This window comes from Scyliorhinus canicula, chromosome 12 (genome assembly GCF_902713615.1).
Source record: "Scyliorhinus canicula chromosome 12, sScyCan1.1, whole genome shotgun sequence".
Lineage (NCBI taxonomy): Eukaryota > Metazoa > Chordata > Chondrichthyes > Carcharhiniformes > Scyliorhinidae > Scyliorhinus > Scyliorhinus canicula.
Window position 1 is genome coordinate 1312085 of NC_052157.1, and position 14847 is coordinate 1326931.

Genomic DNA, 14847 nt, shown 5'->3' on the forward strand with positions numbered 1-14847 from the left:
AGCATGCCGCTGTTCAGAGAGACTTGGGTGTGCTAGTGCATGAGTCACAGAAGGTTGGTTTACAAGTGCAACAGGTGATTAAGAAGGCAAATGGAATGTTGTCCTTCATTGCTAGAGGGATGGAGTTTAAGACTAGGGAGGTTATGTTGCAATTGTATAAGGTGTTAGTGCGGCCACACCTGGAGTATTGTGTTCAGTTTTGGTCTCCTTACTTGAGAAAGGACGTACTGGCGCTGGAGGGTGTGCAGAGGAGATTCACTAGGTTAATCCCAGAGCTGAAGGGATTGGATTATGAGGAGAGGTTGAGTAGACTGGGACTGTACTCATTGGAATTTAGAAGGATGAGGGGGGATCTTATAGAAACATTTAAAATTATGAAGGGAATAGATCGGATAGATGCGGGCAGGTTGTTTCCACTGGCGGGTGACAGCAGAACTAGGGGGCATAGCCTCAAAATAAGGGGAAGTAGATTTAGAACTGAGTTGAGGAGGAAATTCTTCACCCAAAGGGTTGTGAATCTATGGAATTCCTTGCCCAGTGAAGCAGTTGAGGCTCCTTCATTACATGTTTTTAAGGTAAAGATAGATAGTTTTTTGAAGAATAAAGGGATTAAGGGTTATGAAAATGAAATGAAATGAAAATCGCTTATTGTCACGAGTAGGCTTCAATGAAGTTACTGTGAAAAGCCCCTAGTCGCCACATTCCGGCGCCTGTTCGAGGAGGCTGGTACGGGAATCGAACCGTGCTGCTGGCCTGCTTGGTCTGCTTTAAAAGCCAGCGATTTAGCCTTGTGAGCTAAACCAGCCCCTATGGTGTTCGGGCCGGAAAGTGGAGCTGAGTCCACAAAAGATCAGCCATGATCTAATTGAATGGCGGAGCAGGCTCGAGGGGCCAGATGGCCTACTCCTGCTCCTAGTTCTTATGTTCTTATGTTCTTCTTTGGTACTGGTATTAAGGTGGGAACCTTGGAGCAGAGAAATGAGGTGTTAAAGATGTTTGCGAATACACTCGCCAGCTGGTCTGCACAGGCTCTGAGTGCTCGACCAGGGCTCCGTCGGGGCCTGTCGCTTTCCGCGGGTTCACTATCAAGAAGACAGCTCTTACCTCTGAGGCTGTAATAGTGGGTATGGGTGTGTCCAAGACTGTTGTGGCGGGTGGCACTGATACATTGGCTTACTATTCAAAGCGGGCATAGAACTTGTTCAGTTAATCGGGGAGGGATGCTCCAGCCCCAGAGATTCCGCCTGGCCTTGCTTTGTAGCCTGTGATCTCATGTAAACCTTGCCATAGACGTCGTGGGTTTGTGTCGTTGGCCTGGGACTCTAGTTTGATGTTGTATTGTCTTTTGGCGTCCCTGATGGCTTTCTGTACGTCGTACCTGGATTTCTTATATCGGTCAGGGTCGTCAGACTTGAACGCCTTCGTCCGGAGCTTCAGCAGGGAGTGAACCTTTTGGTTGCAGTTCTGCTCCCATTATTCGAAATGCGTGAAAGTATGGTGGGGCATCGGCCAAGTGCTGGCAAATGGCATTAGGTAGACAGGTCAGGTGTTTTTCATGTGTTGGTGCAGACTTGATGGGCCAAAGGGCCCCATCTGCACTGTATTATTCTGTGATTCTGGTTACTTGCCTTTATTTTTGTTTTAAGTATTTTTATTCTCTTTTTTCACATTTTCTCCCAAGCCTACACCCAGCAATAAACAAGTAACGAACGTAATGTCAATCTCCATATCAATAACAATGATCCCATCCTCCCACCAAACGCCCAAACATTAGCCCGCATGTTAACATAAATACATGACAAAAAGGAATCAGGAATTACCCATGGTCACCATTAACACATACAGTTCCTCTCTCTCTATCTCTCTCTCTCTATCTCTTTCTCTCTCTCTCTTCTCCCCCCCCCGCACCCGTTTCCAACATTTGCCTTTATTATTGAACATCAGCAATTCATACTACGTTTCACTGTGACAGAGTAAGTCCAGCCTCCAACGTGTTAACAGCCAGACATCAAAACTGTACCCACAATATACTCTGGAAACCAGAGCAGTCTCTGTGCCTCAATGTTTATTCCCTGAGAACAGTCAGTATGAAACTAGCTTAACAAAAGCTTTTTTGACACTATCCTCTTGATAGTTATTACTTGGCAATAATGATGAGCAATTTAAAAGGAAATAATAGTACCTCTTTGAGGAAAATAATGCAAAGCTTTTCGGGAGGAATCTATTCAGATTGTAGAGTTCTGGTGGCTAAGTTGTGTCTTGGGGAGGTAACAGAGTGGAAGTACGTTCATGCGAAGCTTTTGGATGTCATAATTTCATAGAATCGTAGAAACCAACAACAAAACATTTGGTCCGTCTTGCTAACTCTGAGTGAGAACTTGTGCTTAGAGTCATATCCCTGCTTCTTGTTGTAAAACTGTAAGTTCCTCATCCTGTCCCGCTCCCATTTTAAAACAAATTCTGGAATCCATTTCTGCCAGCTTTTTCTGGTGGAGAACTCCAGATTCTGACAACTCTGAAAATGTTTCTCCTCTCTTCCCTCTGGAATTTATGCCAATCATTTTAAATCTATGACCTTTGCTTATTGACCCATTCACTTTCTCTATCAAATCTCTCAAAACCTCTTCTGAAACGTTTAATGTTGTAAAATGGCACATCTAAATTCACACCGTTAACTAATGGAATATTGTGATGCTTTATTCATGTATATCTCGAGTATATAGTGTTCAGTAATATCTATATAACTGATATAATATATATCACTCAATAATGAGCTTCATGTTATTAATATCGCTAAATAAATGACCAAATATTCTGTGATAGAAATTTCAACCTTTGTGCAATTAAAAGCCTATCTCAGCTCCCCAGACTTCATTCCTCTGCACATATCCACATAACAAAAGAGTAATCTTTAAAACTATATTTGAGGAAATATTGATGATGAGTGCAGCCTTGTGTATTCTGCTTCTTGATCTCTTCGTTGAGTTGGATATTTAATTGCTGTGTTTAGTAAAATAATTTTTATTGATGTAATTTTCTCTTCCATCCATATGTTACATAATTTTCATTTAATACATGCTATTTCATAGATTTGACAGTTTCAAAGTGTAGAAATCTAAATAGTTATGGTATGAGACTCTATGGCAGTATTGTAGCATTGTTTTGTGGTAATGCTTAACCAGAAGAAACTGCTTGAAGTTGCTTTAGAAAAGGAGTTTATTTAAATGTTAGTCTAAATGATATAGGTTGGTTCATGTAGTCTTATAACATACTGAAGATGAGCTAACCCATCCCTTGGTTTTTACACAGTGAGGAGTTACAGAAGGGCTTGCTTTTCGTTTGCGAATACCAGAGTTTGGAATGATGAGGACAACTGTATGCCCGCTGTTTCAGAACTGAATGGACCCCACTTTGAGAGTAAATATGACAAGCAGTCTCTGTGCTTAAGAACTAAATGGGGGTGGTCTTAAAGTTAAAAATAAATGTGCCTGATCCACACTCAGCCCATATCCAATAATGAGATTCCTTCAAAACAAACTTGCTTATCTGATACTTTGTTCAAAAACAGCTAGACTAACATCAATGTAACCTCCAATGTTGTCCACAAAGTGCCTCTTAATGTAGAGAAGGCTCTCCTCCCTGGTAGGGATGGGGAGATGAAATGAGGTGGAATAAAGGTTTGTGTGACTGGCATGGCCATAGACATGGGATATTTTTCTCCCCAACAGTGTGTTCGATTTTTAAAAATAAACAATCTGTTAGAGGTTATGGTACAGATCTGGGTCAGAGAGCTTAATTGAAGGGCAAAGTAAGATCCAACAGTTCCAATGCCAAAGAATATGAAGAATAACAGCATGGTGAAATTGTAATACGGTTGTGATCCATTATTTTAGACAGCAATTAGCTGGAACTTTAACTGTACAGGCGTGCCTCACTCCTGAAGCTCCTATTACTATGGCTGTTGGACAGTAGGTATTTCAGACACCAATGCCACTTTGATCTGGTTACTAGGATAAGAAGAAAGCGACTTCAGTTACCCACCCCCACCCATTAGTGACCAAATTTGGGACACTTGATGAGTCCTTAACCAACCTGGGTGTAGCACCATGAAACATCAATTCTATTTTTAAAATTCAGTCTTTGGATTTAAGCATCACTGGCAAGGTCAGAGTTTATAGCCCATCTCTAACTGTTCATGAGAAAGTTCTGATGAGTTGCCTTGAACCGCTGCAGTCCATGTGGTGTAGGTGCACCCACTGTGCTGTTAGGAAAGGAGTTCCAGGATTTTGACCCAGTGACAGAGCTAGACATGATGTGTTATTGGAATAAGCTGCAAAGTTCTGATTGTATAACCGCCTTGGACAGGAATCTGTTGTGTAATTTTCAGCTTCAGATTGCTTGCCTTATTACAAAAGCTCGTTCTGCCACTTTTTCTCCTTTCCCTCTGAATGTACTGATTTAATATGGGTACGTTTTCCCGAAGCCAGGGCGTTCCGAACTTTAAGCTGCGGACCCCTGGTAACTTCCCATTCTCATAATATTGATGTCCCCCTTTTACCAAAAATTGGTGCAAACGCAGAAATCAAATGTAAACAAGTCTTTTCCAGTTATATCTATGCAGATGTTAGGGAGAGGCACACAATCAGAAATGCATTCGTCAGCTACAAGGCCCCCTCACTTTAACCCCTGGCCCAGCCATCTTCCCACGGCCCCTTAACATGAGCTGCTGGAAGACATACCCACTTTGGGAGTAGGTAATGTAAAAGGTTCTCTTATTTAAAAAAAAATTTAAGTCTTGCCATTTGTCATTTTTTCCCCTAAATTTTAGAGTACCCAATTATATTTTTCCAATGAAGGACCAATGAACCACAGACAACACTATAACGACCATTGGAGTCTCAATCCAAGAGGGAGTAAATTACCTTTTTTTATGGATTAGTATTGCCATGCCTCGAGCGCTACTATTAAAGCCTGAGTGAAAGACTCGTCCCACTCAATTTTTGGGAAACCTCATCTGGTCCTTCACCCGTAGAGGGTTTCCTGTAGAAATACGACTCACAAATCTGGACCCTCTCGGGTGAGAAAAAACCTCCACCCTTTTTGCTGGTCCATTCAAACCTCTCACATTCCAAGTTATAAGGCGGAAAGGAGATCCCCCACTTCCCTCAGACCAGGGTCAGCCATTACCTCTGGAAATTAACGAATAAGGAATCCTGTTAAGCTAAGCTGAAGGATGCGGGGGGATCTTATAGTAACATATAAAATTATGAAGGGAATAGATAGGATTGATGCGGGCAGGTTGTTTCCACTGGTGGGTGAAAGGAGAACTAGCCTCAAAATAAGGGGAGGTTGATTTAGGACTGAGTTTAAGAGGAACTGCTTCACCCAAAGGGTTGTCAACCTATGGAATTCGTTGCCCAGTGACGCAGTTGAGGTTCCTTCATGAAATGTTTTCGAGATAAAGATAGATAGTTTTTTTGACGAATAAAGAAAAAAAGAGTTTTGGTGTTTGGGTGGGAAAGTAGAGCTGAGTCCACAAAAGATCAGCCATGATCTCATTGAATGGCAGAGCAGGTTCAAGGGGCCAGATAGAACAAAGAACAAATAAAATTACAGCACAGGAACAGGCCCTTCGGCCCTCCCAGACTGCGCCGATCCATATCCTTTATCTAAACCTGTCTCCTATTTTCCAAGGTCTACTTCCCTCTGTTCCCGCCCATTCATATACCTGTCTAGATGCATCTTAAATGATGCTGTCGTGCCCGCCTCTACCACCTCCGCTGGTAAAGCGTTCCAGGCACCCACCACCCTCTGCGTAAAAAACTTTCCACGCACATCTCCCTTAAACTTTCCCCCCCTCACCTTGAAATCATGACCCCTTGTAACTGACACCCCCACTCTTGGGAAAAGCTTGTTGCTGTCCACCCTGTCCATACCTCTCATAATTTTGTAGACCTCAATCAGGTCCCCCCTCAACCTCCGTCTTTCCAACGAAAACAATCCTAATCTACTCAACCTTTCTTCATAGCTAGCTCCCTCCATACCAGGCAACATCCTGGTGAACCTCCTCTGCACCCTCTCTAAAGCATCAACATCCTTCTGGTATGTGGCGACCAGAACTGCACGCAGTATTCCAAATGTGGCCGAACCAAAGTCCTATACAACTGTAACATGACCTGTCAACTCTTGTACTCAATACCCCGTCCGATGAAGGCAAGCATGCTGTATGCCTTCTTGACCACTCTATCAACCTGCGTTGCCACCTTCAGGGTACAATGGACCTGAACTCCCAGATCTCTCTGCACATCAATTTTCCCCAAGACCCTTCCATTGACCATATAGTCTGCTCTTGAATTTGATCTTCCAAAATGCATCACCTCGCATTTGCCTGGATTGAACTCCATCTGCCATTTCTCTGCCCAACTCTCCAATCTATCTATATTTTGTTGTATTCTCTGACAGTCCTCCTTGCTATCTGCAACTCCACCAATCTTAGTATCATCTGCAAACTTGCTAATCAGACCACCTATACCTTCCTTCAGGTCATTTATGTAGATCACAAACAACAATGGTCCGAGCACGGACCCCTGTGGAACACCACTAGTCACCCTTCTCCATTTTGAGACACTCCCTTCCACCACTACTCTCTGTCTCCTGTTGCCCAGCCAGTTCTTTATCCATCTAGCTAGTACACCCTGAACCCCATACGACTTCACTTTTTCCATCAACCTGCCATGGGAAGCCTTTTCAAACGCCTTACTAAAGTCCATGTGTACGACATCTACAGCCCTTCCCTCATCAATTAACTTTGTCACTTCCTCAAAGAATTCTATTAGGTTTGTAAGACATGACCTTCCCTGCACAAAACCATGCTGCCTATCACTGATAAGTCTATTTTCTTCCAGATGTGAATAGATCCTATCCCTCGGTATCTTCTCCAACAGTTTGCCTACCACTGACGTCAAGCTCACAGGTCTATAATTCCCTGGATTATCCCTGCTACCCTTCTTAAAAAAAGGGACAACATTAGCAATTTTCCAGTCCTCCGGGACCTCACTCGTGCTCAAGGATGCTGCAAAGATATCTGTTAAGGCCCCAGCTATTTCGACCCTCGCTTCCCTCAGTAACCTGGGATAGATCCCATCCGGTCCTGGGGACTTGTCCACCTTAATGTCTTTTAGAATACCTAAAACTTCCCCCTTCCGTATGACAACTTGACCGAGAGTATTTAAACATCCATCCCTAGCCTTAACATGCGTCTTGTCCCCCTCCTTTGTGAATACCGGTAGCACAAGTTGATAGCACTGTGGTTTCACAGCACCTTGGTCCCAGGTTCGATTCCCCGCTGGGTCACTGTCTGTGCAGAGTCTGCATGTTCTCCCCGTGTCTGCGTGGGTTTCCTCTGGGTGCTCCGGTTTCCTCCCACAGTCCAAAGATGTGCAGGTTAGGTGGATTGGTCATGCTAAATTGCCCTTAGTGTCCAAAAAGGTTAGATGGGGTTAATAGGTTACGCGGACAGGGTGGAAGTGAGGGCTTAAGTGGGTCGGTGCAGACCCGATGGGCCGAATGGCCTCCTTCTGCATTGCACTATGTAATCTATGCCAGGTGGTGAAATTTGTTTGACTAAGAATCTGGAATCAAATGTCAAATGACCATGAAACCATTGTTGATAGTCGTAAAAACCACCTGGTTCATTAAAATTCTTTAGTGGAAACCTGCCATCACTATCTGGTCTGGCCTACATGTGACTCCAGACCCACAACAATGTGGTTTGCTCTGAAATGCTCCCTCAAAGGCAATTAGGGCTGGGAAATAAATCCTGGCCCAGTCAGTGATGCCCATATTCCATGGAATCCTGAAAAAAATTATTTTGTTTTTAGAATGCGATATTTGCATGTGCATGATGATGTGCAAGACTCGGGGCATTGAATGATCACCAAGTATCTTTTTTGTTTAAAATTAGCATTTTGTAGATTTGGGAGAATTTGACTATAACTATTTTGCTATTTCAGTTCCACATAGCTCTTATTTGCTGGATTTTTTGATTAATAAAGTTTTTAGTGCTACCTCACAGAAAACACAGAGTACATAGATGATTTGGAGTTGGGGACCAAGTGTAATGTGTCAAACTTGGATACAGAACTGGCTTGGGCACGGAAGACAGAGGGTAGCAGTAGAAGGGTGCTTTTCTGAATGGAAGGCCGTGACTAGCGGTGTTCCTGAGGGATCAGTCCCAGGACCTTTGTTGTTCGTGGTGTATATAAATGATTTGGTAGAAAATGTAGCTGGTCTGATTAGTAAGTTCGCAGACGACACAAAAATTGGAGTGGCGGATAGTGAAGAGGATTGTCAGAGGATACAGCAGGATATAAACTGATTGGAGTCTTGGGCGGAGAAATGGCAGATGGAGTTTAATCCGGACAAGTGTGAGTTAATGCACTTTGAAAGGTCCAATGAATGTAGGAATTACACAGTAAATGGTAGAACTCCTGCGACTATTGATAGGCAGAGAGATCTGGGTGGGCATGTCCACCGATCATGGAAAGTGGCAACTCGTGGATAAGGTGGTCAAGGAGTCATACGACATGCTGGCCTTTATCGGTCGGGGCACTGAAAATAAAAATTAGCAAGTCATGTTGCAGCTGTACAGGACCTTAGTTAGGCCTCGTTTGGAATATTGTGCACAATTCTGGTCGCTACACTACCAGAAGGATGTGGATTCTTTGGAGAGGAGACAGAAGCAGTTTACTAGGATGTTGCCTGGTATGGAGGGCATTAGCTATGAGGAGAGGTGTCTGTGTGGAGTTTGCATGGGTTTCACCCCCACAACCCAAAGATGTGCAGATTAGGTGGATTGGCCACCCTAAATTGCCCCTTAATTGGAAAAAATGAATTGGCTACTCTAAATATATTAAAAAAGTAATAAGAAAAAAAGATATGAGGAGCAGTTAGATAAACTCTGTCTGTTCTCATTGGGACGACGGAGGTTGAGAGGGGACCTGATAGAGGTCTACAAGATTATGAGTGGCATAGACAGAGTGGATAGTCAGATTCTCTTGCCTCGGGTAAGAGAGTCAGGTACTAGGGGACATAGGTTTAAAATGAGTGGGGTAAAGTTTAGAACAGATGTGTGAGGCACGTTTTTTTTTAATGGAGGTGGTAAATATATGGAACGAGCTGCCTGGGGAGGGGGTGGGAGCAGGTACGATAGTGACATTTAAAGGGCACCTGGACAAATATATGAATAGGGTGGGAATGGAAGGAATGGGGACTCTAAAGTGTATAAGGTTTTAGTTTAGGCAGGTACCATGGTTGGTGCAGGCTTGGAGGGCCAAAGGGCCTGTTCCTGTGCTGTATTCTTTATTCGCAGATGACACTAAGATAAGCCTGCCCCCTTCCCTTCGAAAGTCAAAGCCAACCTCCACCTCCTTCTGAACACTAACATCCCTCCACCCCTGTCCTCCCCATCCACCCTCAGTCCCTCTCAAACCCTCTCCTCCCAATCTACCCTCTCCCTCCTCCTCTCATACCCTCTCCTTCCCCTCACACTCCCTCCTCCCCCTCTTCCCCTTCCCCCCTTCCCCCCTTCCCCTCTTCCCCCCTTCCCCCCTTTCCCCCCTTCCCCCCTTCCCCCCTTCCCCCCTTCCCCCCTTCCCCCCTCCCCCCTTCCCCCCCTTCCCCCCTTCCCCCCTTCCCCCCTTCCCCCCCTTCCCCCCTTCCCCCCTTCCCCCCTTCCCCCCTTCCCCCCTTCCCCCCTTCCCCCCCTTCCCCTCATACCCTCTTCCCCTCTTCCCCTCATACCCTCTTCCCCTCATACCCTCTTCCCCTCATACCCTCTTCCCCTCTTCCCCTCATACCCTCTTCCCCTCATACCCTCTTCCCTCAGACCCTCAGACCCTCTTCCCCCTTCCCCCTTCCCCTCTTCGCTTCTTCCCCTCGTACCCTCACACCCCCCCGCACACCCCTCCCCGCACACCCCTCCCCGCACACCCCTACCCACACCCCTACCCACACCCCGCTCCCCCTCCCCGCTCCCCCTCCCCGCTCCCGCTCCCCCTCCCCGCTCCCCCTCCCCGCTCCCCCTCCCCGCTCCCCCTCCCCGCTCCCCCTCCCCGCTCCCCCTCCCCGCTCCCCCTCCCCGCTCCCCCTCCCCGCTCCCCCTCCCCGCTCCCCCTCCCCGCTCCCCCTCCCCGCTCCCCCTCCCCGCTCCCCTCCCCGCTCCCCCTCCCCGCTCCCCCTCCCCGCTCCCCCTCCCCGCTCCCCCTCCCCGCTCCCGCTCCCCCTTTCCCGCACCCTGCTCCCCCTCCCCGCACCCCGCTCCCCCTCCCCGCACCCCGCTCCCCCTCCCCGCACCCCGCTCCCCCTCCCGCACCCCGCTCCCCTCCCCGCACCCCGCTCCCCCTCCCCGCACCCCGCTCCCCCTCCCCGCACCCCGCTCCCCCTTCCCGCACCCCGCTCCCCCGACCCGCACCCCGCTCCCCCTCCCCGCTCCCCCTCCCCGCTCCCCCTCCCCGCACCCCGCTCCCCCTCCCCGCACCCCGCTCCCCCTCCCCGCACCCCGCTCCCCCTCCCCGCACCCCGCTCCCCCTCCCCGCTCCCCCTCCCCGCACCCCGCTCCCCCTCCCCGCACCCCGCTCCCCCTCCCCGCACCCCGCTCCCCCTCCCCGCACCCCGCTCCCCCTCCCCGCACCCCGCTCCCGCTCCCCCTCCTCCCACCCCGCTCCCCCACCCCGCTCCCCCTCCCCGCTCCCCCTCCTCGCACCCCGATGCCCCTCCCCGCACCCCGATCCCCCTCCCCGCACCCCGATCCCCCTCCCCGCACCCCGATCCCCCTCCCCGCACCCCGATCCCCCTCCCCGCACCCCGATCCCCCTCCCCGCACCCCGATCCCCCTCCCCGCACCCCGATCCCCCTCCCCGCACCCCGATCCCCCTCCCCGCACCCCGCTCCCCCTCCCCGCACCCCGCTCCCCCTCCCCGCACCCCCTCCCCGCTCCCCCTCCCCGCACCCCGCTCCCGCACCCCGCTCCCCCTCCCCGCACCCCGCTCCCCTCCCCCCTCCCCGCACCCCGCTCCCCCCTCCCCGCACCCCGCTCCCCGCACCCCGCTCCCCGCACCCCGCTCCCCCTCCCCGCACCCCGCTCCCCCTCCCCGCACCCCGCTCCCCCTCCCGCACCCCGATCCCCCTCCCCGCACCCCGCACCCCCCTCCCCGCTCCCCCTCCCCGCACCCCCCTCCCCCTCCCCGCTCTCCCTCCCCGCACCCCGCTCTCCCTCCCCGCACCCCGCTCTCCCTCCCCGCACCCCGCTCTCCCTCCCCGCACCCCGCTCTCCCTCCCCGCACCCCGCTCTCCCTCCCCGCACCCCGCTCTCCCTCCCCGCACCCCGCTCTCCCTCCCCGCACCCCGCTCTCCCTCCCCGCTCCCCGCTCTCCCTCCCCGCACCCCGCTCTCCCTCCCCGCACCCCGCTCTCCCTCCCCGCACCCCGCTCTCCCTCCCCGCACCCCGCTCTCCCTCCCCGCACCCCGCTCTCCCTCCCCGCACCCCGCTCTCCCTCCCCGCTCTCCCTCCCCGCACCCCGCTCTCCCTCCCCGCACCCCGCTCTCCCTCCCCGCACCCCGCTCTCCCTCCCCGCACCCCGCTCTCCCTCCCCGCACATTCCATGGAATCTTGAAAAAAATTATTTTGTTTTTAGAATGAGATATTTGCATGTGCATGATGATGTGCAAGACTCGGGGCATTGAATGATCACCAAGTATCTTTTTTGTTTAAAATTAGCATTTTGTAGATTTGGGAGAATTTGACTATAACTATTTTGCTATTTCAGTTCCACATAGCTCTTATTTGCTGGATTTTTTGATTAATAAAGTTTTTAGTGCTACCTCTCAGAAAACACAGAGTACATAGATGATTTGGAGTTGGGGACCAAGTGTAATGTGTCAAACTTGGATACAGAACTGGCTTGGGCACGGAAGACAGAGGGTAGCAGTAGAAGGGTGCTTTTCTGAATGGAAGGCTGTGACTAGCGGTGTTCCTGAGGGATCAGTCCCAGGACCTTTGTTGTTCGTGGTGTATATAAATGATTTGGTAGAAAATGTAGCTGGTCTGATTAGTAAGTTCGCAGACGACACAAAAATTGGAGTGGCGGATAGTGAAGAGGATTGTCAGAGGATACAGCAGGATATAAACTGATTGGAGTCTTGGGCGGAGAAATGGCAGATGGAGTTTAATCCGGACAAGTGTGAGTTAATGCACTTTGGAAGGTCCAATGAATGTAGGAATTACACAGTAAATGGTAGAACTCCTGCGACTATTGATAGGCAGAGAGATCTGGGTGGGCATGTCCACCGATCATGGAAAGTGGCAACTCGTGGATAAGGTGGTCAAGGAGTCATACGACATGCTGGCCTTTATCGGTCGGGGCACTGAAAATAAAAATTAGCAAGTCATGTTGCAGCTGTACAGGACCTTAGTTAGGCCTCGTTTGGAATATTGTGCACAATTCTGGTCGCTACACTACCAGAAGGATGTGGATTCTTTGGAGAGGAGACAGAAGCAGTTTACTAGGATGTTGCCTGGTATGGAGGGCATTAGCTATGAGGAGAGGTGTCTGTGTGGAGTTTGCATGGGTTTCACCCCCACAACCCAAAGATGTGCAGATTAGGTGGATTGGCCACGCTAAATTGCCCCTTAATTGGAAAAAATGAATTGGCTACTCTAAATATATTTAAAAAGTAATAAGAAAAAAAGATATGAGGAGCAGTTAGATAAACTCTGTCTGTTCTCATTGGGACGACGGAGGTTGAGAGGGGACCTGATAGAGGTCTACAAGATTATGAGTGGCATAGACAGAGTGGATAGTCAGATTCTCTTGCCTCGGGTAAGAGAGTCAGGGACGAGGGGACATAGGTTTAAAATGAGTGGGGTAAAGTTTAGAACAGATGTGTGAGGCAAGTTTTTTTTTAATGGAGGTGGTAAATATATGGAACGAGCTGCCTGGGGAGGGGGTGGGAGCAGGTACGATAGTGACATTTAAAGGGCATCTGGACAAATATATGAATAGGGTGGGAATGGAAGGAATGGGGACTCTAAAGTGTATAAGGTTTTAGTTTAGGCAGGTACCATGGTTGGTGCAGGCTTGGAGGGCCAAAGGGCCTGTTCCTGTGCTGTATTCTTTATTCGCAGATGACACTAAGATAAGCCTGCCCCCTTCCCTTCGAAAGTCAAAGCCAACCTCCACCTCCTTCTGAACACTGACACCCCACCAACCCTGTCCTCCCCATCCACCCTCAGTCCCTCTCAAACCCTCTCCTCCCAATCTACCCTCTTCCCCCCTCCTCTCATACCCTCTCCTTCCCCTCACACTCCCTCCTCCCCCTCTTCCCCTCTTCCCCCTTCCCCCCTTCCCCCCTTCCCCCTCCTTCCCCCCCCCCCCTCCTTCCCCCCTTCCCCCCTTCCCCTTCTTCCCCCCCTTCCCCCCCTTCCCCCCCTTCCCCCTTCCCCTCCCTTCCCCCTTCCCCTCGTACACTCTTCCCCTCGTACACTCTTCCCCTCGTACACTCTTCCCCCTCGTACACTCTTCCCCTCGTACACTCTTCCCCTCGTACACTCTTCCCCTCGTACACTCTTCCCCTCGTACACTCTTCCCCTCGTACACTCTTCCCCTCGTACACTCTTCCCCTCGTACACTCTTCCCCTCGTACACTCTTCCCCTCGTACACTCTTCCCCTCGTACACTCTTCCCCTCGTACACTCTTCCCCTCGTACACTCTTCCCCTCGTACACTCTTCCCCTCGTACACTCTTCCCCTAGTACACTCTTCCCCTCGTACACTCTTCCCCTCGTACACTCTTCCCCTCGTACACTCTTCCCCTCGTACACTCTTCCCCTCGTACACTCTTCTCCTCGTACACTCTTCCCCTCGTACACTCTTCCCCTCGTACACTCTTCCCCTCGTACACTCTTCCCCTCGTACACTCTTCCCCTCGTACACTCTTCCCCTCGTCCCCTCGTCCCCTCGTCCCCTCGTCCCCTCGTCCCCTCGTCCCCTCGTCCCCTCGTACCCTCGTACCCTCTTCCCCTCTTCCCCTCTTCCCCTCGTACCCTCGTACCCTCTTCCCCTCGAACCCTCTTCCCCTCGTACCCTCGTACCCTCGTACCCTCGTACCCTCGTACCCTCGTCCCCTCGTCTCGTCCCCTCGTACCCTCTTCCCCTCGTACCCTCTTCCCCTCGTACCCTCTTCCCCTCGTACCCTCTTCCCCTCGTACCCTCTTCCCCTCGTACCCTCTTCCCCTCGTACCCTCTTCCCCTCGTACCCTCTTCCCCTCGTACCCTCTTCCCCTCGTACCCTCTTCCCCTCGTACCCTCTTCCCCTCGTACCCTCTTCCCCTCGTACCCTCTTCCCCTCGTACCCTCTTCCCCTCGTACCCTCTTCCCCTCGTACCCTCTTCCCCTCGTACCCTCTTCCCCTCGTACACTCTTCCCCTCGTACACTCTTCCCCTCGTACACTCTTCCCCTCGTACACTCTTCCCCTCGTACACTCTTCCCCTCGTACCCTCTTCCCCTCGTACCCTCTTCCCCTCGTCCCCTCGTCCCCTCGTCCCCTCGTCCCCTCTTCCCCTCTTCCCCTCTTCCCCTCTTCCCTCGAACCCTCTTCCCCTCGTACCCTCGTCCCCTCGTCCCCTCTTCCCCTCGTCCCCTCTTCCCCTCGTCCCCTCTTCCCCTCGTCCCCTCTTCCCCTCGTCCCCTCTTCCCCTCTTCCCCTCGTCCCCTCTTCCCCTCGTCCCCTCTTCCCCTCGTCCCCTCTTCCCCTCGTCCCCTCGTCCCCTCTTCCCCTCGTCCCCTCGT

At 50.7% G+C, this 14847-nt stretch overlaps 1 protein-coding gene across 8 annotated transcripts in view; it reads left to right on the forward strand.

Annotated features, from left to right (window-relative positions):
- Window positions 1-14847, forward strand: part of gabpb1 (GA binding protein transcription factor subunit beta 1) — a 149304-nt gene that overhangs the window by 59850 nt on the left and 74607 nt on the right. For 6 of the 8 annotated variants that reach the window (XM_038812950.1, XM_038812948.1, XM_038812949.1 and 3 more), the window contains one exon: window positions 3310-3417. The exons of the other annotated variants lie outside the window; for them this stretch is intronic. In XM_038812950.1, coding sequence (XP_038668878.1) covers window positions 3310-3417 — 108 coding nt within the window. The remainder of the gene's footprint in view (window positions 1-3309; window positions 3418-14847) is intronic. 8 annotated transcript variants of the gene reach the window in all.